The sequence below is a fragment of the Salmo trutta genome, chromosome 14 (genome assembly GCF_901001165.1).
Source record: "Salmo trutta chromosome 14, fSalTru1.1, whole genome shotgun sequence".
NCBI classification, from domain to species: Eukaryota; Metazoa; Chordata; class Actinopteri; order Salmoniformes; family Salmonidae; genus Salmo; species Salmo trutta.
The window spans coordinates 36,439,796-36,467,697 of record NC_042970.1 but is presented as its reverse complement, the minus strand read 5'-3'; the positions used below and the strand labels follow the sequence as shown (position 1 = coordinate 36,467,697).

The following is a 27,902-nucleotide window of genomic DNA, read 5'->3' as shown; positions in this document are numbered from 1 at the left end:
CCACTCCTCTTTGCAGATCTTCTCCAAGTCATTAAGGTTTCGAGGCTGACGTTTGGCAACTCGAACCTTCAGCTCCCTCCACAGATTTTCTATGGGATTAATTGCATAGTAGCAATATCACAAATAGAAAGTGTCCAGATAAATATTGTATAAATATTTTATAAATATTAGTTGTCTAAATTGATGGGTCATAAGAAATGCTATAACCACCTCCCAGCCACATCTAGCTAAGTGGATTGGTCACCATGTACACATGTTCATGAAATACAATAGATGACTGTAATCACCCCCAGACACACCCGGCTAACTTGGTGGGTTATGTAATCATCTGTGGAAGAGTCTTTTGTTTAGACCTGTAGCTAACTAGCTAGCTAGCAAAACAATGAACCTAATGGTGCTTTCAAGACAACTGGGAACTTGGAAAAATACAAGGTCAAATCATGAAGTCAGTGGTCTTTGGGTCGGAAAGTTGGGGCTCCCAAATTGGAATTCCGAGTTGTTTCACCGTTGAAAATAATTTTTCAGTTGGAGCTAGTTTTTTTTCTCCAGTTTCCAGTTTTCTTAAACGCACTGAAGTTGGAAGTCAGTTCCCAGTTGTTTTGAATGTCGCAATAATCCCAAGCCATACCACTAGCAATACAAACTGACTGTCATAGCTGGCCGTCATGCATGAATCTGCAGGTATCTAAAGCTAACCAACTAAGTTCAATGTTAGCTAGCTAACATTAGGCAATAACTAGCAATGATTTCTGAGATACAAATAATATTACTACACAGATCATACACATAAAGTTAACTAGCGAGCCAACCAGCTAATGTTAGCTAACCTCTCTAGGCAGTGGGACGCTTGCGTCTCACCTAGTCAACAGCCAGTGTAATCCCGTGGCGCGATATTCCAATACCTTAGAAATGCTATTACTTCAATTTCTCAAACATATGACTATTTTACCCCATGTTAAAGACAAGGCTCTCGTTAATCTAACCACACTGTCCGATTTCAAAAAGGCTTTACAACGAAAGCAAAACATTAGATTATGTCAGCAGAGTACCCAGCCAGAAATAATCAGACACCCATTTTTCAAGCTAGCATATAATGTCACATAAACCCAAACCACAGCTAAATGCAGCACTAACCTTTGATGATCTTCATCAGATGACAATCCTAGGACATTATGTTATACAATACATGCATGTTTTGTTCAATCAAGTTCATATTTATATCAAAAACCAGCTTTTACATTAGCATGTGACTAGCATGTGACTAGCATTCCCACCGAACACTTCCGGTGAATTTACTAAATTACTCACGATAAACGTTCACAAAAAAAACATAACAATTATTTTAAGAATTATAGATACAGAACTCCTTTATGCACTCGCTATGTCCGATTTTAAAATAGCTTTTCGGTGAAAGCACATTTTGCAATATTCTGAGTAGATAGCCCGGCCATCACAGGCTAGCTATTTTGACACCCACCAAGTGTGGTACTCACCAAACTCCGATTTACTATTAGAAAAGTTTGATTACCTTTGCTGTTCTTCGTCAGAATGCACTCCCAGGACTTCTACTTCAATAACAAATGTTGGTTTGGTTCCAAATAATCCATAGTTATATCCAAATAGCGGCGTTTTGTTCGTGAGTTCAAGACACTATCCGAAGGGTAAAGAAGGGTGACGCGCCCGACGCGTTTCGTGACAAAACATTTCAAAATATTCCATTACCGTACTTCGAAGCATGTCAAACGCTGTTTAAAATCAATTTTTATGCTATTTTTCTCGTAAAAAAGCGATAATATTCCGACCGGGAGTCGTTGTTTTCGTTCAAAGAGAGAGAAAGTAAACATGGTGTCGGCTCGTGCACGCGCCTCCAGTCCAATTGTCCTCAGATCGACCATTATCCAAATGTGCTAATGTTTTTCAGCCATGGCCTGCAAAGCCACCATTCATCGTTCTGGCGCCTTCTGAGAGCCTATGGGAGCATTAGAAAATGTCACGTTATGCCAGAGATCCCCTGTTTTGGTTAGAGATGATCAAGAAGGCCAAGATATAGTCAGAGAGAGCGCTTCCTGTTTGGAATCTTCTCAGGTTTTGGCCTGCCAAATGAGTTCTGTTATACTCACAGACACCATTCAAACCGTTTTAGAAACTTTAGGGTGTTTTCTATCCAAATCAAACAATTATATGCATATTCTAGTTACTGGGCAGGAGTAGTAACCAGATTAAATCGGGTACGTTTTTTATCCGGCCGTGCAAATACTGCCCCCTATCCCCAACAGGATAACCTCTTAGTGACCCCTTCGAGATAGGATCCCGTTAACGGGATCGTTTGACAAAATAGCATGGCGCGAAATTCAGAACATCAAAAATCGAATAATTTCAATTTCTCAAACATATGACTATTTTACACCATTTTAAAGATACACTTCTCCTTAATGTAACCACGTCCGATTTCAAAAAGGCTTTACAGCGAAAGCAAAACATTAGATTATGTTAGGAGAGTACATAGACAAAAATAACCACACAGCCATTTTCCAAGCAAGGAGATATGTCACAAAAACCCAAAACCCAGCTAAATGAAGCACTAACCTTTGACGATCTTCATCAGATGACACTCCTAGGACATCATGTTACACAATACATGTATGTTTTGTTCGATAAAGTTCATATTTATATCCAAAAACAGCATTTTACATTGGTGCGTGATGTTCAGAAGATGTATTCCCACCAAAACGTCCGGTGAATGACCACTACAATTTACAAAAATTCTCATCATAAACGTTGACAAAATACATAACAATTATTTTAAGAATTATAGATACAGTACTCCTTTATGCAACCGCTCTGTCAGATTTTAAAATAGCTTTTCGGCGAAAGCACATTTTTCAATATTCCCGAGTACATAGCTCGCCATCAAAGCAAGCTATACAGACACCCGCCAAGTTCTGGGGTCACCTAAACTCAGAATTAGTATTATAAATATTCTCTTACCTTTGCTGATCTTCGTCAGAATGCACCCCCAGGACTGCTACTTCCACAAGAAATGTTGTTTTTGTTCGAAATAATCCATATTTATGTCCAAATACCTCCGTTTTGTTCGTGCGTACAGAGCACTATCCAAAGGCATAACGCGCGAGCGCAGTACCAGAGACGAAAAGTCAAAATGTTCCATTACCGTTCTTAGAAGCATGTCAAACTTTGTTTAAAATCAATCTTTATGGTATTTTTAACATACAAATGCGATAATATTCCAACCGGACAATAGCGTATTCATTCCAGAAGAAAAATAAGGAAAGGCGCGCTCGCGGGATCACGCATTACCAATCCCTTTGTCACCAGGCAGTCCACTCATTGACTGAGCTACTATTCTCTGCCCGGTTACAGGACAATGATGAAAAAACTTTCTGAAGGCTTTTGGCAGCCAATGGAAGCCATAGGAAGTGCAACGTGACCCCACAGACACTGTAGTTTCGATAGGGATTAGAAAGAAGAACTACAATTCTCAGATCTCCCACTTCCTGGTTGAATTTTTCTCAGGTTTTTGCCTGCCATATGATTTCTGTTATACTCACAGGCACCATTCAAACAGTTTTAGAAACTTCAGAGTGTTTTCTATCCAAATCTACTAATAATATGCATATTCTAGTTTCTGGGCCAGAGTAGTAACCAGTTTAATTTGGGTACGTTTTTCATCCGGCCGTGAAAATACTGCCCCCTATCCCTAAGAGGTTTTATTATAGTGTTTAACATGATTTTTGAATAACTACCTCATCTCTGTACCCCACACAATTATCTGTAAGGTCCCTTAGTCAAGCAGTGAATTTCAAACACAGATTCAACCACAAAGACCAGGGATGTTTTCCAATGCCTAGCAAAGAAGGGCACCTAATGGTAGATGGATAAAAAAAAAGCAGACATTGAATACCCCTTTGAGCATGGTAAAGTTATTAATTAAGCCTTGGATGCTGTATAAATACACCCAGTCACAACAAAGATACAGGCGTCCTTCCTAACTCAGTTGCCGAGAGGAAGGAAACCGCTCAGGGATTTCACCATGACGGCCAATGGTGACTTTAAAACAGAGTTTAATGGCTGTGATAGGAGAAAACTGAGGATGGATCAACAACATTGTAGTTACTCCCTAATACTAATGTAATTGACAGCGTGAAAATAAGTAAGCCTGTACAGAATATAAATATTCCAAAACATGCAACCTGTTTGCAACAAGGCATTAAAGTAATATTGCAAAAAATGTGTCAAAGCAATTACATTTTTGTCCTGAATACAAAGTGTTATATTTGGGGCAAATCCAATACAACATATTACTGAGTACCACTCTCCATATTTTCAAGCATAGTGGTGGCTGCATCATGTTATGGGTATTAGGCTTGGGTGGTATCCAGATTTTCATATTGTCATATGGGATTTACAGTTTTACCGGAATTATAAAATTGGCACAAACTAATAGTGATTCACATTGGACGCTGTTAGCTAAATGCTAATGAGCGAAAATTAACATAAATTACTTGCAAAAACAGGCAAATCCAGCTCATATAGTTTTATAAGCTTAGCTAGTAGCTACCGAATGTCATTTTCTGTGTGTGGATATTTATAAGCGAAAGTGAACGAGAGAAATTGTGCAAATTAACAAAGTTGTCATGTATGCTTTTCTGAAGGAAGAGCAGCATGTGTAGATGGAGCACATGGGAAATGAACAGAGAAATAAAACGTTAGTAGAAAGCGCAGGGGAAAAATGGCAGCTAAACAGATAACTCCTCCAGAGCTCTTTGACTGCTGGCAGAAATCCATTATAAGATATCTGATGGCAAACATTTAGTAGTGAATTGTATATAAGTGTAACTTCATCACCTCATGTGCGCCGCACAACAGAGCCTCACCGATAGATATAGAACGCTATGGACTCACCAGCTCCCGTTGTGCTATTTACAAACAAACACGTGACTGGCGAAATGATGTGACAGGTGAAATGATGTGACAGGTGAAATGAAAAACACAATCTGCTAAGGTATTACACAAGTTGACTGCAGGTAATAACTAAACATTTTGCAACTAATATTCAAATGTATTGGAAAAACTTGAGAGAAAAAAATTGCTTTGACGATGTTGAGAAAACATTTTGTGGCTGTTTTCAAATACCTCGGTATATGGTATATATGTTAACGGAAAGGAAAACAACCAAAAAATAAATCAAACAACTTTTCTGTTAAAAATAAATAAAACAGATCTGATCCCTACAAAGGCTCAAGAGGAACCTTGGAGTGTGGGTCTTCCGGTGCCAAATTTTTCTGCTGCAGCCGCAATAATGTCCAGTTTTTTCAACTTCTTTGAGACTTGTGCTGTACAGTTTATAACTGTGACAATGAACGCAACAAATCCACCTTTTTAACACACAGGGTATCTTTTGTCTGGCAGCAAACATTTACTACAGGCTGTGGTATATCCACCACCATATCTTCACTAGCATCACTTGTATTCTCAATTATTTTAATCGCCTCCACATAGGAGATTAGATTTTAAAATTGTATTTATGCGTATTGGGTCCGGGTGGGAAAGCCCCAGGTCAATTTCGGGAACAGGTCCAACTTTTTGAACCTGTGAAGACCTCTAGGCTAGAGCTAGCAATGAGTAAGTGGAACATGCTCGGTGTTCTCGCGCTATAAGGGGACATCAGCTGCGCTAGCAGACAGACTCGATCCTCTCAATCAGTAAAGATCTGAGACATATACTGTATGATAGAAGTACCAAAAGTTTTTTCAGTATCTAAAAAGTACAGAAGTTTCGGTTTAACTTACAACACTACTTAGAATGCATGCCCAATACATTGCTTTATTTAAGTAGTATGCCATTGTTGATATCGGAAGATTTTCCTTATGTGTTTGTATCTGTCTCTGTTTCAGTCTATGTGTCTCTGTGTGTTTGAGTGTTTATGTCTGTGTTGGTAACTGCTGAGTGGAGACCTGCCTGGTGGTGTTGGCAATGGCATGCTTGCTGGAGGCTGCAGCGTCTCATCTGTCTGGCCCCTCTGGTTCTGTGAAAGCAGCCTTCATACTGTAGCTACACCTGGGATTATGTTAACACACCTGTAGATTACCACAGTCTGTTTAAATAGGAAAACTGAGGTGGGAGGCCTGGAATGCTCGCTGCTTCAGAAGGAACTTTGACATGAGAGCAAGGAGTCTTCCTCTGTTGACTGAACCCTTTACCATGTCCTTCAGAACCAAGAGAAACGTCATGGGTTGTCAAGGTGTGACCTACTTGTTCACATTGTTTCATCATTGTTTTCTTATCGTTGACACAAATAAGTGATTAATGGTGTTTAGTGTGGTTGTTTACTGTTCACTTTGGTTGCCTGGTAACAGCAGGGCTGGAAGTTTTGTGGTTAGGTTGACAGACGGTTAAAGATTTCACTGGAAAACCACAACATTTTCTCATATCATTAGGATGTCTTCCTCATATCATCGGGATGGTTACTTTGCTTTTTGAGAAGAAGTGGCGTGGCTGGCAATAGGTATTTTCCCTTAGCTCATGTAAAGTGATAGTTCACTCCAAAATCACCATGGACTCCACATTTTGAGGTTTGAAAATGTCAGAAAATGCAGAAAATGAACTTTAAGCTCAATGACAAGAATAACAATGTAAAACAAGTCAGTGGAAATCTAATTAGCGTAATAACAAAATAGAGATATCTTCTGCATTGGATGCGTCACAATCCACTGCATCTGCCGATGTCGCACTTCCGCATCTGCGGTGAAAGGTGACAGAGCTACAGCGGTGTCAAAGTATGAGACATCCCGAAAACTGAGATTCTCACAAGACTCATCTGAAGGTCCCCAGTACCAGTTGAAAAAATGAATGGAAGTACAGTTGAAGTCGGAAGTTTACATACACTTAGGTTGGAGTCATTAAATCTCGTTTTTCAACCGCTCCACAAATTTCTTTTTAACAACTATAATTTTGGCAAGTCGGTTAGGACATGTACTTTGTGCATGACACAAGGAATTTTTCCAACAATTGTTTCCAGACAGATTATTTCACTTATAATTCACTGTATCACAATTCCAGTCGGTCAGAAGTTTACATACACTAAGTTGACTGTGCCTTTAAACAGCTTGGAAAATTCAAGACAATTATGTCATGGCTTTAGAAGCTTCTGAAAGGCTAATTGACTTCATTTGAGTCAATTGGAGGTGTACGTGTGGAAGTATTTTAAGGCCTATCTTCAAACTCAGTGTCTCTTTGCTTGACATCATGGGAAAATCAAAATAAATCAGCCAAGACCTCAGAAAAACAATTGTAGACCTCCACAAGTCTGGTTCATCCTTGGGAGCAATTTCCAAAGGTACCACGTTCATCTGTACAAACAATAGTATGCAAGTATAAACACCATGGGACCACGCAGCCGTCATACCGCTCAGGAAGGAGATGCGTTCTGTCTCCTAGAGATGAATGTACTTTGGTGCGAAAAGTACAAATCAATCCCAGACCAACAGGAAAGGACCTTGTGAAGATGCTGGAGGGAACAGGTACAAAAGTATATCCACAGTAAAACAAGTCCTATATCGACATAACCTGAATGGCCGCTCAGCAAGGAAGAAGCCACTGCTCTAAAACCGCCATAAAAAAGGCAGACTACGGTTTGCAACTGCACATGGGGACAAAGATCATACTTTTTGGAGAAATGTCTTCTGGTCTGATGAAACAAAAATATAACTGTTTGGCCATAATTGCCATCGTTATGTTTGGGGGGAAAAGGGGAGGCTTGCAAGCCGAAGAACACCATCCCAACTGTGAAGCACGGGGGTGTTGTGGGTGTTGTGGGTGCTTTGCTGCAGGAGGGACTGGTGCACTTCACAAAATAGATGGCATCATGAGGAAGGACAATTATGTGGATATATATTGAAGCAACATGTCAAGACATCAGTCAGGAAGTTAAAGCTTGATCACAAGTGGGTCTTCCAAATGGACAATGACCCCAAGTATACTTCCAAAGTTGTGGCAGAATGGCTTACAGACAACAAAGTCAAGGTATTGGAGTGTCCATCACAAAGCCCTGACCTCAATCCTATAGAAAGTTAGTGGGCAGAACTGAAAAAGCGTGTGCGAGCAAGGAGGCCTACAAATCTGACTCAGTTACACCAGCTCTGTCAGGAGGAATTGGCCAAAATTCACCCAACTTATTGTGGGAAGCTTGTGGAAGGCTACCCGAAACGTTTGACCCAAGTTAAGCAATTTAAAGGTAATGCTACCAAATACTAATTGAGTTTATGTAAACTTCTGACCCACTGGGAATATGATGAAGGAAATAAAAGCTGAAATAAATCATTCTCGCTACTATTATTTTGATATTTCACATTCTTGAAATAAAGTGGTGATCCTAACTGACCCAAGACAGGGAATTTTTACTAGGATTAAATGTCAGGAATCGTGAAAAACTGAGTTTAAATGTATTTGGCTAAGATGTATGTAAACTTCCGACTTCAACTGTATATAAGGAGATAGTTTAGTACCAAAAATAAGGGGTTAAATACATGTAACAAAATAAATCAAAAAGGTTTCCTGATCTTTCTTATGTCTCTCAGATATAGGACAGACACTTACTTGAGATTTTTTTGGGGGGGACTATCTGTTGTTCCATGTAGTGAATATGTTATTCAATGCATTTGTATGAGCTAATAGCAGTAAGGCCAAATACACATTTTCATCAAATAATACATTTCTAAAAAAAATTTGATACTTCAAGTGGTCTTAAAATTCCAAATTAAATAGCAAAGTTATCCTTGGTATGACCTTAAAACAATTCCATATAGCTTAGTAGAACCCCCACCCCTGGCTTAGACAGGGCTTAGATTGTAATGGGTTAAACAAGACTGATTTCTTTAGCACACTAGTTCAAGGTGAGTCACTCTAATTTGGTGAAACGTATATCAGTTCATTGAATTGGCCTTCCCTAGCCTTTCCTCTCTCTCATTCTCTCTCTACCTCACTCTTTTCCTGCCATGTCGGCCGGTGTTCCAGGAATCAGTAAATCTGACACCAATGGAACAGAGCAGGGGAGCCATTCACTGCAGATTCAGTGTGTTGGTAGAATGGAGGGCTGGAAAAGCTGCCCTCATTCAACATAATCTATTAATAGACAAACTACTCACCTCAGAGAAAAGATCTGAGGATTACCTGTTGACGAACAATAGGGGTTTGCTGTTGTTTTTTTCGCTAAGTTTTACTACAGAGTGAGGAAAATAATGTGGCGGGAAATGCAGGCTATGAGTAAGGCTGTGACGGTCATGGAATTTTGGATGACGGTAATTGGCCAGCCAAATGACCTCGGTCACCGTAATAACCGTTCGAATAGCAAAAATACATTTTTGCCACATTTTCTCCTTTTCTCTGCTCCTGACTGCATGTGCTGCCATAAAAAATCAAATGAAAAGACCCCATTCAAGTCAGTGATGGCGTATTTGGTGGACTGGCAGCCATTGCGAGTGTGCCCATAGGACTAAAGCAGGAAGTAAAAACAAGAAGTGTAACCCTCTGAATTCTGGATTCAACACAACTGACATTACAAGCCACATCAGTTAACATCATTTGAATGAACATTCTACATTTCAGCAAGGAGCAACAAAGTTTCATCATATTGTTAAGAGTCCATGTTACCGCAGAAAAGGGACTCAACCACACGAATGCACGCCGTCCCGTTTTTAGTCAGCTACTCGTAAAAAAATGAATACACAGTACCAGTTAATACTTTGGACACACCTACTCATTCAATGCTTTTTCTTATTTTTTTATATTTTCTACATTGTAGAATAATAGTGAAGACATCAAAACTGAAATAACGCAAATGGAATCATGTAGTAACCAATAAGGGGTTAAACAAATCAAAATCAAAATACATTTAATATATATGATTCTTCAAAGTAGCCACCCTTTGCCTTGATGACAGCTTTGAACACTCTTGGAATTCTCTCAACCAGCTTGGAATTATTTTCCCACAGTCTTGAAGGAGTTCCCACATATACTGAGCACTTGTTGGATGCTTTCCCTTCACTCTGCTGTCCAACTCATCCCAAACCATCTCAATTGGGTTGAGGTCAGGTGATTGTGGAGGCCAGGTCATCTGATTCCGCACTCCATCACTCTCATTCTCGGTCAACAAGCCCTAACACAGCCTGGAAGTGTGTTGGGTCAATGTCCTGTCGAAAGAAAAACGATAGTCCCACTAAGCGCAAACCAGATGGGATGGCGTATTGGTGCAGAATGCTGTGGCAGCCATGCTGGTTAAGTGTGCCTTTTAATTGTAAATAAATCACAGACAGTGTCAACAGCAAGCACCTCCTCCTCCATGCTTCACGGTGGGAACCACACATGCGGAGATCATCAGTTCACCTACTCTGCGTCTCACAAAGACACGACAGTTGTAACCAAAAATCTCAAATTTGGACTCATCAGACGAAAGGACAGATTTCGACCGGTCTAATGTCCATTGCTCGTGTTTCTTGGCCCAAGCAGGTCTCTTCTTGTTGGTGTCCTTTAGAAGTGGTTTCTTTCTAGCAATTCGCCCATGAAGGCCTGATTCACGCAGTCTCCTCAGAACAGTTGATGTTGAGATGTGTCTGTTACTTGAACTCTGTGAAGCATTTCTTTGGGCTGCAATTTCTGAGGCTGGTAACTCTAATGAACTTATCCTCTGTAGCAGAGGTAACTCTGGGTCTTCCATTCCTGTGGCGGTCCTCTTGAGAGCCAGTTTCATCATAGCGTTTGAAGAAACGTTCAAAGTTCTTGAAACTTTCTGGATTGACTGACCTTAATGTCTTAAAGTAATGATGGACTGTCTCTTCTTTTTGCTTATTTGAACTTACCATAATATGGACTTGATCTTTTACCAAATAGGGCCCTCTTCTGTTTACCACCCACCACTACCTTGTCACAACACAATTGATTGGCTCAAACGCATTAAGAAGGAAAGAAATTCCACAAAGGAACTTTTAACAAGGCACGTGTTAATTTAAATAATGGTTGAGAGAATGCCAAGAGTGTGCAAAGCTGTCATCAAGGCAAAGGGTGGCTACATTGAATATTCTCAAATATACAAAATATTTTGATTTGTTTAACACTTTTTATGTTACTACATGATTTCATATGATTTATTTCATCGTTTTGATGTCTTCAGTATTATTCCACAATGTAGAAAGTAGTAAAAGATAAGAAAAACCCTTGAATGAGTAGGTGTGTCCAAACTTTTGACTGGTACTGTATATATACAGTGCATTCGGAAAGTATTCAGACCCCTTGACATTTTCCACATTTTTGTTACGCCATAGCCGTATTCTAACATTGCTTAAATATTTTTTTTTCTCAGCAATCTACACACAATACCCCATAATGACAAAGCAAAAACAGGTTTGAATTGTTTTGTGAAATTCTGACTATTTACTCAGTATTTTGTTGAAGCACCTTTGGCAGCGATTACAGCCTCAAGTCTTCTTGGGTATGACGCTACAAGCTTGGCACACCTGTATTTTGGGATTTTCTCCCCTTCATCTCTACCTCGGCTAACCTGTAACCCCGCACATTAACTCGGTACCGGTACCCCCTGTATATAGCCTCATTATTGTTATTTTATTGTGTTGCAAAAAAACAGTCATTTTTACTTTAGTTTATTTAGTAAATATTTTCTTAACTCTATTTTCTTAAAACTGCATTGTTGGTTAAGGGCTTGTAAGTAAGCATTTCATGGTAAGATGGTATTCCTGTTGTATTCGGCGCATGTGACAAATACAATTTGATTTGATCCTCTCAAGCTCTGTCAGGTTGGATGGGGAGCGTCGCTGCCCAGCTATTTTCAGGTCTCTCCAGAGATGTTCGATCAGGTTCAAGTCCGGGCTCTGTCTGAGCCACTCAAGGACATTCCGAGACTTGTCCCGAAGCCACTCCTGCGTTGTCTTGGCTGTGTGCTTAGGGTCATTGTCCTGTTGGAAGGTGAACCTTCGCCCAAGTCTGAGGTCCTGAGCGCTCTGGAGTAGGTTTTCATCAAGGATCGCTCAGTACTTTGCTCCATTCATCTTTGCCTCAATCCTGACTAGTCTCCCAGTCCCCGCTGCTAAAAAATACCCCCACAGCGTGATGATACCACAACTAGGCTTCACCATAGGGATGGTAGTTCCTCTATACGTGAAGCTTGGCATTCAGGCTAAAATGCTCAATCTTGGTTTCATCGTGGTCTGAGTCCTTTAGGTACCTTTTGACAAACTCCAAGTGGGCTGTCATGTGCTTTTTACTTAGGAGTGGCTTCCGTCTGTCTACTCTTCCATAAAGGCCTGATTGGTGGAGTGCTGCAGAGATGGTTGTCCTTTTGGAAGGTTCTCCCATCTCCACAGAGGATCTCTGGAGCTCTGTCAGAGTGACCTTCGGGATCTTGGTCACCTCCCTGACCAAGGCCCTTCTCCGATTCCTCAGTTTGACCGGGCGGCCAGCTCTAGGAAGAATCTTGGTGGTTCCAAACTTCTTCCATTTAAGAGTGATGGAGGCCACTGTAATGCTGTAGTAATGTTTTGGTTACCCTTCCCCATATCTGTGGCTCAACACAATCCTGTCTCAGAGCTCTATGGACAATTCCTTCGACAACCCATGGCTTGGTTTTTGCTCTGACATGCACTGTCAATTATGGGACCTTATATAGACAGGTGTGTGCCTTTACAAATCATTTCCAATCAATTGAATTTAGCACAGGTGGACTCCAATAAAGTTGTAGAAACATGGAAACAGGATGCATCTGAGCTCAATTTCGAGTCTCATAGCAAAGGGTCTGAATACTTTTGTAAACATTTCTAAAAACCTGTTTTCACTTTGTCATTATGGGGTATTGTGTGTAGATTGATGAGGGTGTTTTATTTTATTTAATCCATTTTAGAATAAGGTCTGAATACTTTCCGAATGCACTGTATATATGGTTATTTACATTTTTTTATGGTTATGATGGTTATTTTATTTTCATGGCTGGCTTCATCCATAACCTTAGGTTACATAGTAATACGGTAATTGTGCCAGCCCTAGCTAAGAGACAGACATGGCAGGAGTCACGTAGTAGGGACAGACACCTGTATAAGTTGGAGCATGTAGCCAGCCTACTGTATATTAACTGTACAGTACTTGAGTGAGTAAGACTGTGTCAGTAATACTGTAAAACCGCTAATGTTTAATGGCGTGAATTTCTGTTGTTTTTGGATGCTGTTGGTATAAGAAAGAAGGGGTGCCATGGGGGTGTGATTTTGGCTTCGGTGGTAATTTTTCATGTCTCATACACACTCAACAGACTACTTCTCTCGGCAGCCCTGTTTCTCCCCTTTTTCTGTCTGTCTGTCTGTCTGTCTGTCTGTCTGTCTGTCTGTCTGTCTCCCCCTCTGTCTTTCTGTCTGTCTCTCTCCCGCTCTCCCTTTCCTGTCTTGGTCTCTCACCCTCTTTAGGTCTCTTTTGTCTTTCGTTCTGATGGAGATTTATGATGGGGGTTGTCTGTCTGGCAGTATCCGTCGTGAGGCAGGCTGTAGGGTTGGTGTCTGACTCAGTAGGGAGACACACCATACCTGCTTTAGCATGGGTAGGGGTGGTTGTGCAGGGTTAGGGCGTGCAGCTGAATGGCCCTGGGACAGGCAAGGCAAACCTGCATACCTCTTTCACTTTTAATTATAACCCACTTCCCCAAATACGCCCCAATACGGCGTCACTAGGGCTGTGACAATACCAGTATTGCAATATTTTTTTTCCATGGCAAAAATGAAAACACGAAGCAGATAAAACTCTGGTCTTTTAAAATCCTGCTGTATGTAAAATATTGTGTGCTATAGCTTGGAAAGTAAATACATGTGACTCTGGATGACATGACAAGAAAATGATGTTTGTTTCCAACATTAGGGCTGTTTTCCTAAAGAAGTCAAATCCGCTTTGTGTTTTGTTTCCTTGCCACAATACTAACACGTATCGCAATAATGGTATTGACCCAGCACTACGTGTCACAGCAACACCACCAAAAACCGTCCGTGCATCCAGTCGCTGTCCCAAACCCCTTATCCACTCGACATTGACCCCGTCAAGGGGCAATCCCAGCCACACCACTCACACACTTCCAAAATGTGGAGACAGCAGCCAAGACCTTTTTTGGCAGGCTAAATCCAAAGCCAGGACAGGAAAAGGGCGATTCCATGCCAGTATAGCCCAAAAACATTTTGGGTAACTCAGATTGTTCTGGCAATTCTCACATAGAAAATTCATTGGGAGGAAGGATGTTTTACATACTTTTTACATTTTGATCACAAACAGTTTTTGAGATAATCATAATAATAATGAAAGTGGCCATTTTAGGCCATTTTTTAATACAGACCCTATGATCCGTGAACAGCACATGATACAGACAACATATTATATCATTATACTCCTTATTGTGTCCTCAAACATATGAAGTATGTATTTCAGAATCTAGACAATTTGTCACATACATAAAAAAATATGAATATCTCAAAAGTACCCTTTTTGATTTGGCCTGTTTTCAGACATATATTTTATATATACTCTTTAAAAATGTTTTTTAAAAGCCTCTAAACCTTGCGTGTGCCAGATTTCCCACAACGGATGGTATTTAACAAATTTGAACTTGACGGGAAAGTGTGAGTATCTCCACGCACGGCTCTCAGACCATGCGTACGCACACCTTGTAGTGGTTGAAGAATGGTATTTCAAGCAAATACTGTTATTTTGTGGAAATTGAGGTGTTTGTTGACGGGATTGATTCATAACAATGGTAATGAAAAATATGCGTTTGCAGTTGTTGAGGAGATCGCATAACTGGGCATGAAGGCCTAATATGTTTTTCATTAGCCTATAATATAAAGCGACATATTGCAAGATGTCTCTCCTTTTCTGACATTATTGGTTCGGCCCGCTGCTAGGCTATACAACAAACCATTCAACCATCCCTCATTTAGCCAGCAGCATACCACCCTGCATCCCACTGCTGGCATGCTTCTGAAGCTAAGTAGGTTTGGTCCTAGTCAGTCCCTGGATGGGAGACAAAATTCTGCTGGAAGTGATGTTAATGGGCCAGTAGAAGGCACCTTTTCCTCTGGTGTAAAAAAAATAAATTATAGCCCAATCCCCCAGAACAGTGATTGGGGACATTGCCCTTTGTAGGGTGGTGTCTTTCAGCTGGGATGTTAAACTGGTGTCCTGACTTGCTGTGGTCACTAAAGATCCCATGACACTTATTGTAAGAGTAGCTCCTGGCTAAATTTCCAATCTGGCCCTCATATTGTCATCTAATCATCCCCAGCTTACAATTGGCTCATTCCTCCTCTCCCCTGTAACTATTCCCCAGGTCGTTGCAGTAAATGACAATGTGTTCTCAGTTAACTTACCTGGTAAAATAAGGGTTAAAGAAAAATCATGCTTGAAAATAATAGACTGGTAGCCTATCATAGTCTACAATCCCAGAGCCTATAACAAGGAAGGATATAAACACAATCTATCGATAAATGTAATATTGAGCGGCCAGTGTTTGACACATATAGGTTCCTGCATGCATGTTCACTACAAAAGATTAAAACATTCTGCCCATACCTCTATAGAAATGTAATAATATTTGCCATTGCTTTTTCCTTATAGAAATGGTAAAGGCCCAGTTCCAATATTTCCAAATCATACAACAAATGATGCTGTTTTTGTCACCATAAAAGGTGAATGGAGGCCGTTTTCAGGCAGGGTTGTAACACTCATTCACTAGCACACACACAAGTAACTGCCATTATAAAGGAACCACCAACATAAAGTGTCTTAATAGGGTGTTGAGCCAGAACAGCTTCAATGCACCTTGGCATATATTCTACAAGTGTCTGGAACTCTTTTGGAGGGATTGCGACACCATTCTGCAATGAGACATTTCATCATTTGGTGTTTTGTTGGTAGTGGTGGAAAATTCTGTCTCAGGCGCTGCTCCAGAATCTCTCATAAGTGTTCAATTGGGTTGAGATCTGGGGATTGAGACGGCCATGGCATATGGTTTACATCTTTTTCATGCTCATCAAACCATTCATTGACAATTTGTGCCCTGTTGATGGGGATATTGTCATCCTATGAAGGGCACAGTCATGGTAGACAAAATAATGGCATATCCAAAATGTTTATACATGACCCTAAGCATGATGGGATGTTAATCGCTTAATTAACTCAGGAACCACACCCTGTGTGGAAACACCTGCTTTCAATATATTTTGTATCCCTCGTTTACTCAAGTGTTTCCATTATTTTGGCAATTACCTCTATATAGTATGGCTCTCATTTATCAATGAAAACATGTGTATATGTTGCGTGCGACAGTTTTATAAATCCCAATCATTTATAAATCCTTGAATCACCATTTACGTCAGAATATTGTGAGAAATGTACACACAATTGATAAATGAGGCCCCAGAAGAGGGAGTTCCCTTTGAATCCATTTTCCCATTCACTGTGTTGGTGGTGCTCATAAAATTGATCATAAAGTGCCGGTCAAATATATTGGCACACTTTCACTTTTCTCAAATAAGTTGATATGTAAAAAAATGTAAAATGTTGGGTCACCACACCATGTCATTGGATTTTCAACATTGCATAATCAATTGTATTTTTGTAAACTTAAGTTAATAATTTGAATTTAGAAAATAAAGACATGGCATGGACAAAATGATTGGCACCCGGAGCAAATACTTTGTTGCACAGCCTTTGGCCAAGATAACTGCCAATAAATGCTTATTGTAGCCATCAATGAGCTCGCTGCACCTTTCTACTGGAAGTTTGGCCCACTTTCCAGCAGCAAACTGCTCTAATCCTTCAATGTTTGAGAGGTGCCCTCCACCAACTGCTGTTTTCAGCTCCCGCCATTGGTTTTGGATGTGATTCAGATCTGCACAATTGGCTGGCCACTCCAGAACAGTCCAGCAGCTTAAGTTTACACAAATTTAATTGGTTTTGCAATGTTGAAAATCCAATAACAAGGTGTGGTGACCAATTATTATTTTATTGTTTCAACTTATTTTAAAATAAGTAGGGAATTATTTAAGAAAAGCACAAATGTGCCAAAATATTTGGACGGCACTGTAACTTCAAAATAGTCAGAGAGCCCACTCTGGAAATGTTACGTACAGTCAGGTCCCAAATTATGAGCAAAAAAAGATGAGCAAAAAATACTGTAAAAATAAATAATACAAATACTGAGCAATTACAGTGCCTTCAGAAAGTATTCACACCCCTTGACTTTTTCCACGTTTTGTTGTGTTATAGCCTGAATTTAAAATGCATTAAATTGAGATTTTTTTGTCACTGGCCTACACACAATACCCCATAATGTCACCGTTTCTTTTTTTCTTTTTACAAATGAATGAAAAATTACAAGTTGAAATGTCTTGAGTCAATAAGTATTCAACCCGATTCTTATGGCAAACCTAAATAAGTTCAGGAGTAAAAATGTGCGTAACAAGTCACATAATACGTTGCATGGACTCTGTTTGCAATAATAGTGTTAAACATGATATTTGAAGGACTATCTCATCTCTGTACCACACACATACAAATTATCTGTAAGGTCCTTTAGTCGAGCAATACATTTAAAACACAGATTCAACCACAAAGACCAGGGAGGTTTTCACCTATTGGTAGATGGGTAAAAATAAAGTCAGTACATTTCTTGTCCTGAATACAAAGTGTTACGTTATGGCACATTTTTTTACATTTACATTTTAGTCATTTAGCAGACGCTCTTATCCAGAGCGACTTACACTAGTGAATGCATTTCATGCATTTAAAAAAAAATATATACTGGCCCCCCATGGGAATCAAACCCACAACCCTGGCGTTGCACATACCATGCTGGCGTTGCAAACACCATGCTCTACCAACTGAGCCACAGGGAAGGCATACCCATAACATTACTCAGTACCATGCTCCATATTTTCAAGCATAGTGGAGGCTGCATCATGTTATGGGTATGCTTGTAATCGTTTGTAAACAAAACTTCCAGGAGGCTGTCAGCTGTTGCGTACTTTAATAGCTCAAGTAGCTAGCTTGCTTGCTCAATTGCAAATCATCATCATAACACTTGCGAATTCAACGTTTTCGGGCGGCAACAATATTTTTGGGGAAGCCTGGCTTCCCTTGGCATTCATAAATACACGGCACTGTTCGGCATGCAACATTAGATCAATGACTGTCAACACAATTACATGCTTAGTTCGACATTGAAGGAGAGGACGTAGTTGTCACAAAATATGAGGTATTTTTGTAAGGTAGAAAGAAATTTGAGCAACAACAAAACTATTTTTGGCCAGACTTTTTGGCTATTGAATTCAATGCTTTGGGTGGCAACAATGTCATACTCTTTTTGTCCAGACAGCATCAGATACATGGGCTACACATACTGAGACAAGGGGTGCTGTTGCGCTCACTCGGATGCTTTCTCCGGTGAGATACATTCAGCCACTTGCGAATTGAAGGATAATTATGATACAGAGAGACGAAAGATACATCATTTTATGTGTTGTTTTATTTGTATGTATTTTAGGGGGGGGGGGGGGCTGGCTTCCCTTGGCATCCATAAATACACACCACTGTTCGGCATGCAAAATTAGATCAATGACTGTCAACACAATTACATGCTTAGTTTGACACTGAAGGTGAGTTGTCTCAAAATATGAGAGGTATTTTCGGAATGTAGAAAGAAAGTAATTTGAGCAACAACAAAACATTTAATCAGCGATTCGTAACGTTTGAATCAATTTCCTAAACGATGCATTCTACATTTGGATCCAGTCCTGTGGTCCGATGCACTTATATCTCAAGCATTTGGATCGTTACGTCCCTAATAACTCACTATTTGGATTTATTTATTTTATACAGTCATTTTTGCTAATCTTTATTAAGGATGTCAATCATTTCGAATGGTAGATTTGTAGTGGAAGAAAGTGCAAAGTAGAAATAGAAATAATGGGGTGCAAAGGAGCAAAATATATAAATAAATAAATAAATAAATACAGTAGGGGAAGAGGTAGTTGTTTGGGCTAAATTATAGATGGGCTATGTACAGGTGCAGTGATCTGTGAGCTGCTCTGATAGCTGGTGCTTAAAGCTAGTGAGGGAGATGTGTTTCCAGTTTCAGAGATTTTTGTAGTTCGTTCCAGTCATTGGCAGCAGAGAACTGGAAGGAGAGACGGCCAAAGGAGGAATTGGCTTTGGGGGTGACCAGAGAGATATACCTGCTGGAGCGTGTGCTACAGGTGGGTGCTGCTATGGTGACCAGTGAGCTGAGATAAGGGGGGACTTTACCTAGCAGGGTCTTGTAGATGACCTGGAACCAGTGGGTTTGGCGATGAGTATGAAGCGAGGGCCAGCCAACAAGAGCGTACAGGTCGCAGTGGTGGGTAGTATATGGGGCTTTGGTGACAAAACGGATGGCACTGTGATAGACTGCATCCAGTTTATTGAGTAGGGTATTGGAGGCTATTTTGTAAATGACATCCCCGAAGTCGAGGATCGGTAGGATGGTCAGTTTTACGAGGGTATGTTTGGCAGCATAAGTGAAGGATGCTTTGTTGCGAAATAGGAAGCCAATTCTAGATTTAACTTTGGATTGGAGATGTTTGATGTGAGTTTGGAAGGAGAGTTTACAGTTTAACCAGACACCTAGGTATTTGTAGTTGTCCACATATTCTAAGTCAGAACCGTCCAGAGTAGTGATGCTGGCAGGTGCAGGCAGCGATCGGTTGCATGCATTTAGTTTTACTTGTATTTAAGAGCAGTTGGAGGCCACGTAAGGAGAGTTGTATGGCATTGAAGCTCGTCTGGAGGGTTGTTAACACAGTGTCCATAGAAGGGCCAGAAGTATACGGATTGGTGTCGTCTGCGTAGAGGTGGATCAGAGAATCACCAGCAGCAAGAGCGACATCATTGATGTATACAGAGAAAAGAGTTGGTCCAAGAATTGAACCCTGTGGCACCCCCATAGAGACTGCCAGAGGCCCGGACAACAGGCCATCCAATTTGACACATTGAACTCTATCAGAGAAGTAGTTGGTGAACCAGGCGAGGCAATAATTTGAGAAACCAAGGCTATTGAGTCTGCCAATGAGGATGTGGTGATTGACAGAGTCGAAAGCCTTGGCCAGGTCAATGAATACGGCAGCACAGTATTGTTTCTTGTCGATGGCGGTTACGATATCGTTTAGGACCTTGAGCGTGGCTGAGGTGCACCCATGACCAGCTCTGAAACCAGATTGCATAGCGGAGAAGGTGCGGTGGGATTCGAAATGGTCGGTAATCTGTTTGTTGACTTGGCTTTCGAAGACCTTAGAAAGGCAGGGTAGGATAGATATAGGTCTGTAGCAGTTTGGGTCAAGAGTTTGGGTCAAGAGAGGGGGATGACCGCAGCTGCTTTCCAATCTTTGGGAATCTCAGACGACACGAAAGAGAGTTTGAACAGGCTAGTAATAGGGGTTGCAACAATTTCGGCAGATAATTTTAGAAAGAAATAGTCCACATTGTCTAGCCCGGCTGATTTGTAGGGGTCCAGATTTTGCAGCTCTTTCAGAACATCAGCTGGCTGGATTTGGGAGAAGGAGAAATGGGGAAGGCTTGGGCGAGTAGCTGTGGGGGGTGCAGTGCTATTGACTGCGGTAGGGGTAGCCAGGTGGAAAGCATGGCCAGCTGTAGAAAAATGCTTATTGAAATTCTCAATTATAGTGGATTTATCGGTGGTGACAGAGTTTCCTATCCTCAGTGCAGTGGGCAGCTGGGAGAAGGTGTTCTTATTCTCCATGGACTTTACAGTGTCCCAGAACTTTTTTGAGTTTGTGTTGCAGGAAGCAAATTTCTGTTTGAAAAAGCTAGCCTTGGCTTTTCTAACTGCCTGTGTATATTGGTTTCTAACTTCCCTGAAAAGTTGCATATCACGGGGGCTGTTTGATATTAATGCAGAACGCCACAGGATGTTTTTGTGTTCGTTAAGGTCAGTTAGTCTGTTCCTGGTTCTAAATTTCTTGAATGGGGCATGCTTATTTAAGATGGTGAGGAAGGCATTTAAAAAAATAACCAAGCATCCTCTACTGACGGGATGAGGTCAGTAACCTTCCAGGATACCCGGGCCAGGTCGATTAGAAAGGCTTGCTCGCTGAAGTGTTTCAGGGAGCGTTTGACAGTGATGAGTGGAGGTCGTTTGACCGCTGACCCATTACGGATGCAGGCAATGAGGCAGTGATCGCTGAGATCTTGGTTAAAAACAGCAGAGGTGTATTTAGAGGGCAAGTTGGTTAGGATGATATCTATGAGGGTGCCTGTGTTTACGGCTTTGGGGTGGTACCTGGTAGGTTCATTGATAATTTGTGTGAGATTGAGGGCATCAAGCTTAGATTGTAGGATGGCTGGGGTGTTAAGCATGTCCCAGTTTAGGTCACCTAGCAGCACGAGCTCTGAAGATAGATGGGGGGCAATCAGTTCCCATATGGTGTCCAGAGCACAGCTGGGCGCAGAGGGTGGTCTATAGCAGGCGGCAACGGTGAGAGACTTGTTTTTAGAGAGGTGGATTTTTAAAAGTAGAAGTTCAAATTGTTTGGGTACAGACCTGGATAGTAGGACAGAACTCTGCAGGCTATCTCTGCAGTAGATTGCAACACCGCCCCCTCTGGCCGTTCTATCTTGTCTGAAAATGTTGTAGTTAGGGATGAAGATTTCAGAGTTTTTGGTGGTCTTCCTAAGCCAGGATTCAGACACAGCTAGGACATCCGTGTTGGCAGAGTGTGCTAAAGCGGTGAATAAAACAAATTTAGGGAGGAGGCTTCTAATGTTAACATGCATGAAACCAAGGCTATTACGGTTACAGAAGTCATCAAAAGAGAGCGCCTGGGGAATTGGAGTGGAGCTAGGCACTGCAGGGCCTGGATTCACCTCTACATCACCAGAGGAACAGAGGAGCAGTAGGATAAGGGTACGGCTAAAAGCTATGAGAATTGGTCGTCTATAACGTCCAGAATAGAGAGTAAAAGGAGGAGGTTTCTGGGGCGATAAAATAGTTTCAAGGTATAATGTACAAAGGTATGGTAGGATGTGAATACAGTGGAGGTAAACCTAGGCATTGAGTGATGATGAGAGAGATATTGTCTCTAGAAACATAATTGAAACCAGGTGATGTCATAGCATGTGTGGGTGGTGGAACTGAAAGGTTGGATAAGGTATAATGAGCAGGGCTACAGGCTCTACAGTGAAATAAACCAATAAACACTAACCAGAACAGTAATGGACAAGGCATATTGACATTAAGGAGAGGCATGCTTAGCCGAGTGATCATAAGGGTCCAGAGAGATTCAGACAGCTAGCCGGGTCATAGGTAGCAAGCTGGCAGAAGATGGAGGGAGGTCTGTTTTAGCCACCTCGTGCATTTCCGTCTGTAGATTAGTGGGGTTCCGTGTGGTAGAGGGGACCAATCCAGTTGGCAAAATAGTTATAGTGGCCCAAGAAAATTGTCTGATAGACCTATTCAGATAGCAGCCGATAAGACAGCTAACGATTAGCGTGCCGCAGATGGGCGTTCAGGTTACGTCGCGACGGAGGGGCCAAGTTGGATAACTACTAACGACGTTAGCCAATAGTCACTCGGATAGCAGCTAGCCAGCTGCAAGATCCAGGTGTAAATGTCCAGAGCTTGCGATAGAAATCCGGGGATATGGAGAGAAAAATAGGTTCGGTATGCTCTAGTCTGAGTCGCGTTGTACAAAACTGGCGATAGCTATTCAAGCTAAGGGATAGCTGATGACCGCCAACCGTGGTTAGCTGAATACTAACGCTAGCTTCTGGCTAGCTACTGGCTAGCTTCTGGCTAGCTTCTGTTGTGGATTTCAGATTTGAGGTGAATAATACTTTTTTAAATTCTTTTATTATTGGAGAGGCGGGTTGTAGGAGAGTGTTTTGAAATTGAGTTTTTAGAAAATATATCTAAAAAGATATGCGAAGAAAATAAGTAAATATATATATATATACACGGGACACGACAAGATGAGGACAAAGGACGTCTGACTGCTATGCCATCTTGGGCATATTTAAGGCTATCCTGGTGTGGAATCACTCTAAAAATGGATCCTGGCATCTGATCTTAAAGCAGGATCTCACACCTCGTGAAATATAGTGGAGACCATGATTCGATTTTTCTGAAAATATTCTAGCCATATTCATGCTAGGGTTGGAACTCTGTGACTGTTTGCAGTGCTTACCTGTGTGACTGTGGGTCTTTGGCTGGATGGCTGCCTATTCTGCATCAAGCCTATGTGTAATGTGTATTGCATATCTGTGTACGTGTTGGCTCCAGCGTAGCAAAGTACTGGGGTTAAGGCTAAAACCTGCCTAGAGCGTTTTAAAACAATTATTGTATTAAGAGGTGTTGACTTACCCGAGGAATGAAGGTGTCGACACAGGGCTGCATGGTTATGTTTTGCTCAGATGATGAAACCGTCTCCCACATAACATTGCTGCTGTGGCAGCCTGCAAAGGTAGGCTAGATGGTGGCTTGACATTAACTTTTTTAGCTACTCGTCCTTTGGACAAGTAGGACCGATTTTGTACTTGTCCGATAAAAAAAAAGGTGTGTAACACCAAGGGCCAAAAAGGTGACTGTAAATTGTGGTGTATGATTCAAGGAACCACTTCACGGCAGGTAACCTAGCGGTTCAGGGTGTTGGGCCAGTAACTGAAAGGTCGCTGGTTCGAATCCCCAAGACAACTATGTGACAAATCTGTGCCCTTGAGCAAGGCACTTAACCCTAATTGCTCCTGTAAGTCACTCTGCTAAATGACTAAAATGTAAAACAATTAGTATTGAATAGAGGAGAATCCCAGCTTTCCAACTGTGTTAGAATTATTTCTCAACACCCAATTTTGAGTGGTTGAGATACGGTTTTACAAACGGAGTATGTAGCATTGGTTTCATCAACTGCGCACCCTTATTAACTGAGGGTCGGCTATTTGCGGTTATACATGAGTGCCGGTGGAAAGTTATTTTAGAACATCGTACAGGACAATACATTAATACATGCTAATAGGTAAACAGTTAACTAGCGAAATAACCTGGCAAACTACACTATGTTTTGGATTGGCAATCTAGTTAGTCTGTTGTAGGCTGTATCATTATATTACCTGCTGCGCAATGTCTCTCTCTCTCCTCTGACAACTGCCCACTCACACTGGCTTTAACTAGGCAAATAACTCAATAATTAGACATTAATATCCAGAAATGTGCACATGCAGCTAGGCTCGCGTTGATAAAAAAAAAAAAACGCATTTCGCAACTGCATGATTGAAAGACCGTTTGTGCCTGTCAATGCAGGCCTACAATAATTATACTCCGATGCTCTCTGCAGATATTGGGAAGACAGTGTGTAACACATCGCATCCAGAGGAAACTGATCAATTTCTGATCAGATTCTGAGCCGAATTGCTTGATTGTGTGATTGTCCATTCGGACAACTTAAATCTACAATCTGCTTGTCCGACAATTTTCTTTATTTGCCCCGGGCAAGCGGACATGCGTTAATGTCGAGTCCTGCCTGCCATCTCTATCTCTTCAGTGTCTCCAACCCCACACCTACCCTCAGGATGAGCTTATTTGCTCTGGTAATGACTGGGTGTTCACTACGGACTGGAGTGATCAGTCAAGCTGACGTGCTAAGAGACATATTTATGGGAACTCCTTAGAAACCTGGACAGGGCAGGTGTTACCAGCACGACATGTACCTACACTCGGGGAAAGAGAGAGAGAGAGAGAGAGAGAGAGAGCATGGAGGACAAGAAAAATCTGATTCCACTCTGCAGAGCCATGGGTAAACTTGCAGCATTTCTTGGTCATTCTCTAATGCTACAGATGCTTCTACCTGTCATGATGCCTATGGCCTCAGGAGGATCTAAAGGATTGTAAACTGCTCTAATCTATGTCATTGTTTAAACAGGAATGTTGTTTTCCATCAAAAAATGTAATCTAAAAGCTGTGCCCGCACCCGTATCAGGTTCATATTGCTTTATTCTTATTTTTATACATGTGTGGTTGGTTCAGTTTAAATGTGCATTGGAATAACTATTGAAATGACACCAAAATGTTAGATAAGCTATTTGCAGTGAGTCATGATTAAAGTTCACCAAGGTCAGCCCTGCCACTGCAGACAAAATGACACAGATAGATAAGTAAACAGCCTTCTCCCTGCACCTGTTGCTGGGGCAGCGAGCTGGTCCAAAAAAGAAGCCCTTTACCTTGCCTTACCGACATCCCTTTACACTCACACACACCCATCATGAGGATCAGAGAGAGAGAGATTTAGGGATATGTCATCACACCCACCGGATCCTGCTGACTGCCACAGGGAGGGCAAGCTACGGTAAATCAGTGACCACACACACTCTATTACTCAGCATCAGGAAGGTGTCATTAGACTGCACCTAGGAGCCCTATTTGGTCTTCAAAGACGCAGGCATGATAGATGGAAAAATAAAAAATTGAAAAAATATAAGATATCACATCCATCAATATTGTATTTTTCTTTTTTATTCAAAGTTCAGGAGGTCAAGGTGAAAGTGGGAGGAATAGGAAGAGAAAAGTGAAAGGCCGAAAGAGAGTTATCTGGTAAGCCGGTAATTGCTCTACAGAGAGGAAAGAGAAAAGGGTGGCGTTGACAGATTGTCGTAAAGTAATAATAATGATAATTATTTTTTCCCTGCGTTTTATTTACAGTGCTTGTCTGCTCTCTTTGCTAGTCAGGGCAGAGGGAAAGGGTCGCACATGGTGTATCCTGGCACAAATCACACACATACCATGTACGTTAATCCTTTTACACCTCACAAGCACAAATGTCACGGCTGTTTTTGTCAAGTTGTTATTTTTCCTCCCTCTTGATGTGAAGTATTTGTTTGAGGTGGGAACCATGGTTCTCTGGCAGACGTAAAGCATGTCTAGAGAGTCGGGTCTACCCATGACTGATTCAGGTCACATTGGAGTAATTATCAGTTATATATGCTGAATGTAGCTAGCGAACGACAAGGAAACTAAGCTATGACAGGATATGAGGTCATGAGGCAGATAGACTACCTTAGTGAATTGTGTTGATATGCCCGGGACCTCAGTGTGACCTCAGATAAACGTTTGTTTATGCTTGTTTTGTGCTCTATCAATGAGATGAGTACCTCAGTCACCTTTGACCTCATAGCTCCTCTGTTTTGTCATCTGGACTGGTAAGTGGTTGTTTTCTTTATGGCCACCACATGTTCGCTAGTCGACCATTTCATTCGTCACATTAGTTTAACCTGCGAACACTTTCCTGGACAATTACAGTACTCTACTTTCTACGCTGATGTGTTCCTGTCAGCCCTACAGATTCTGATCAAGTCACGCCAGAGGGCTCCTGGCCCACAAGTCTGGTTGCAATCAGAGTCTTTCTTATGTTTGACAGGGTTTTACCTGGCGGGCCTTAGTAGCCTTATGCCTGTTCCAGTTGGATTGTCTCAATGATAAATGGTTATAAAAAACACTTTAGGAGGAGTCAAGCGGAACTGTTAAATTGAATAGACAGTCAAAAAGATTCTCATGTCTCTCAACCTCATGACCTGGCCCCTAAAGGCCTTCAAGAGCCTATGGCCCCATCAACTTCTCCTGCTGAAATATTCCTATGTGATAAAATGAAATCCAATGTTATTTGTCACATGCGCCGAATACAGCCGGTGTAGACCTTACAGTGAAATGCTTACCTACAAGCAGTTTTAAGAAAAATAAGTGTGACTTAAAAAATAGAGAAATAAAAAATACAAGTAAAAAAAAATTCAAGAGCAGCAGTAAAATAACAATAGCGAGGCTATATACAGGGGGTACCGGTACATAGTCAATGTGCGGGTGCGCTGGTTAGCTGAGGGTATATGTGTGAGTGTGTCTGTACATGTCTGTCTGATTCTGTGGTTTCATAAGCACCACAGAGAGAAGATCTATTGTTACCTAAATCCTAAACTCGGCCAAGGTACAAATGTTACGCTCACGCTGAAAACTGTTTTGAGGTATTGTCTTCATTATAACTGAGCATAGTTTAAGGTAATTAATACAACTCTATATCCTGGTTGTTTTTCTTTCTTCCTCAGATTAAATGAGAATAAACACATAGATTGCAGACCAATATTTACAAGTGTGTAGTTTTGATGCTGAGCCAAGTGTGTGTTTTTACCTTTCAGCAGGAAAGGGCAGAGGGAAAGGGTCACACACAGTGCATCCTGGTACAAATCACACACACACATACCCATACCTGGGGCGGCAGGTTGGGCCAGTAACCGAAAGGTTTCTAGATCAAATCCCCCGAACTGATAAGGTAAAAATCTGTCGTTCTGTACCTGAACAAGGCAGTTAACCCACTGTCCCTAGGCCATCATTGTAAATAAGAATTTGTTCTTAACTGATGTAGTTAAACAAAGGTTCAATTAAAATATCATAAATTGTCTATTGTTCTTGTCCTGGGGTTTTGTGTGCTGAGAAGAACGTGCTTATTCTCTACATCCCGGGCCCTGTACCATGAATTACGTTAAATGGTACTGAATGTACTTTGTTGAGCTAGTGGGTTTGTGCTATGTTTATTTCAATGAGTTAATTTATTTGTAGATACAGAATTTGCCTTATTGTGATGTGTGATGCCATCCTCCTCCTCAGTTGCTGGAGTACGTGGGTAAAGGGAAGAGCATTGTGGATGTGGGTTTGGCCCAATCCCGTCTACCCCTCAACACACGCTGCCACTACTACGAACTGGAGATCACCGACGCAGGAGAGAAGTGCTACATCGCCCTGGGACTGGCACGCAGGGTACGTATCC

General features: G+C 41.3%; 1 protein-coding gene across 2 annotated transcripts in view; it reads left to right on the top strand.

The window, feature by feature from the left end:
• LOC115207946 (SPRY domain-containing protein 3) overlaps window positions 1–27,902 on the top strand; it is a 64,413-nt gene that overhangs the window by 17,559 nt on the left and 18,952 nt on the right. For both annotated transcript variants that reach the window (XM_029775589.1, XM_029775590.1), the window contains exon 7: window positions 27,743–27,892. In XM_029775589.1, the coding sequence (XP_029631449.1) occupies window positions 27,743–27,892 (150 nt within the window). The remainder of the gene's footprint in view (window positions 1–27,742; window positions 27,893–27,902) is intronic.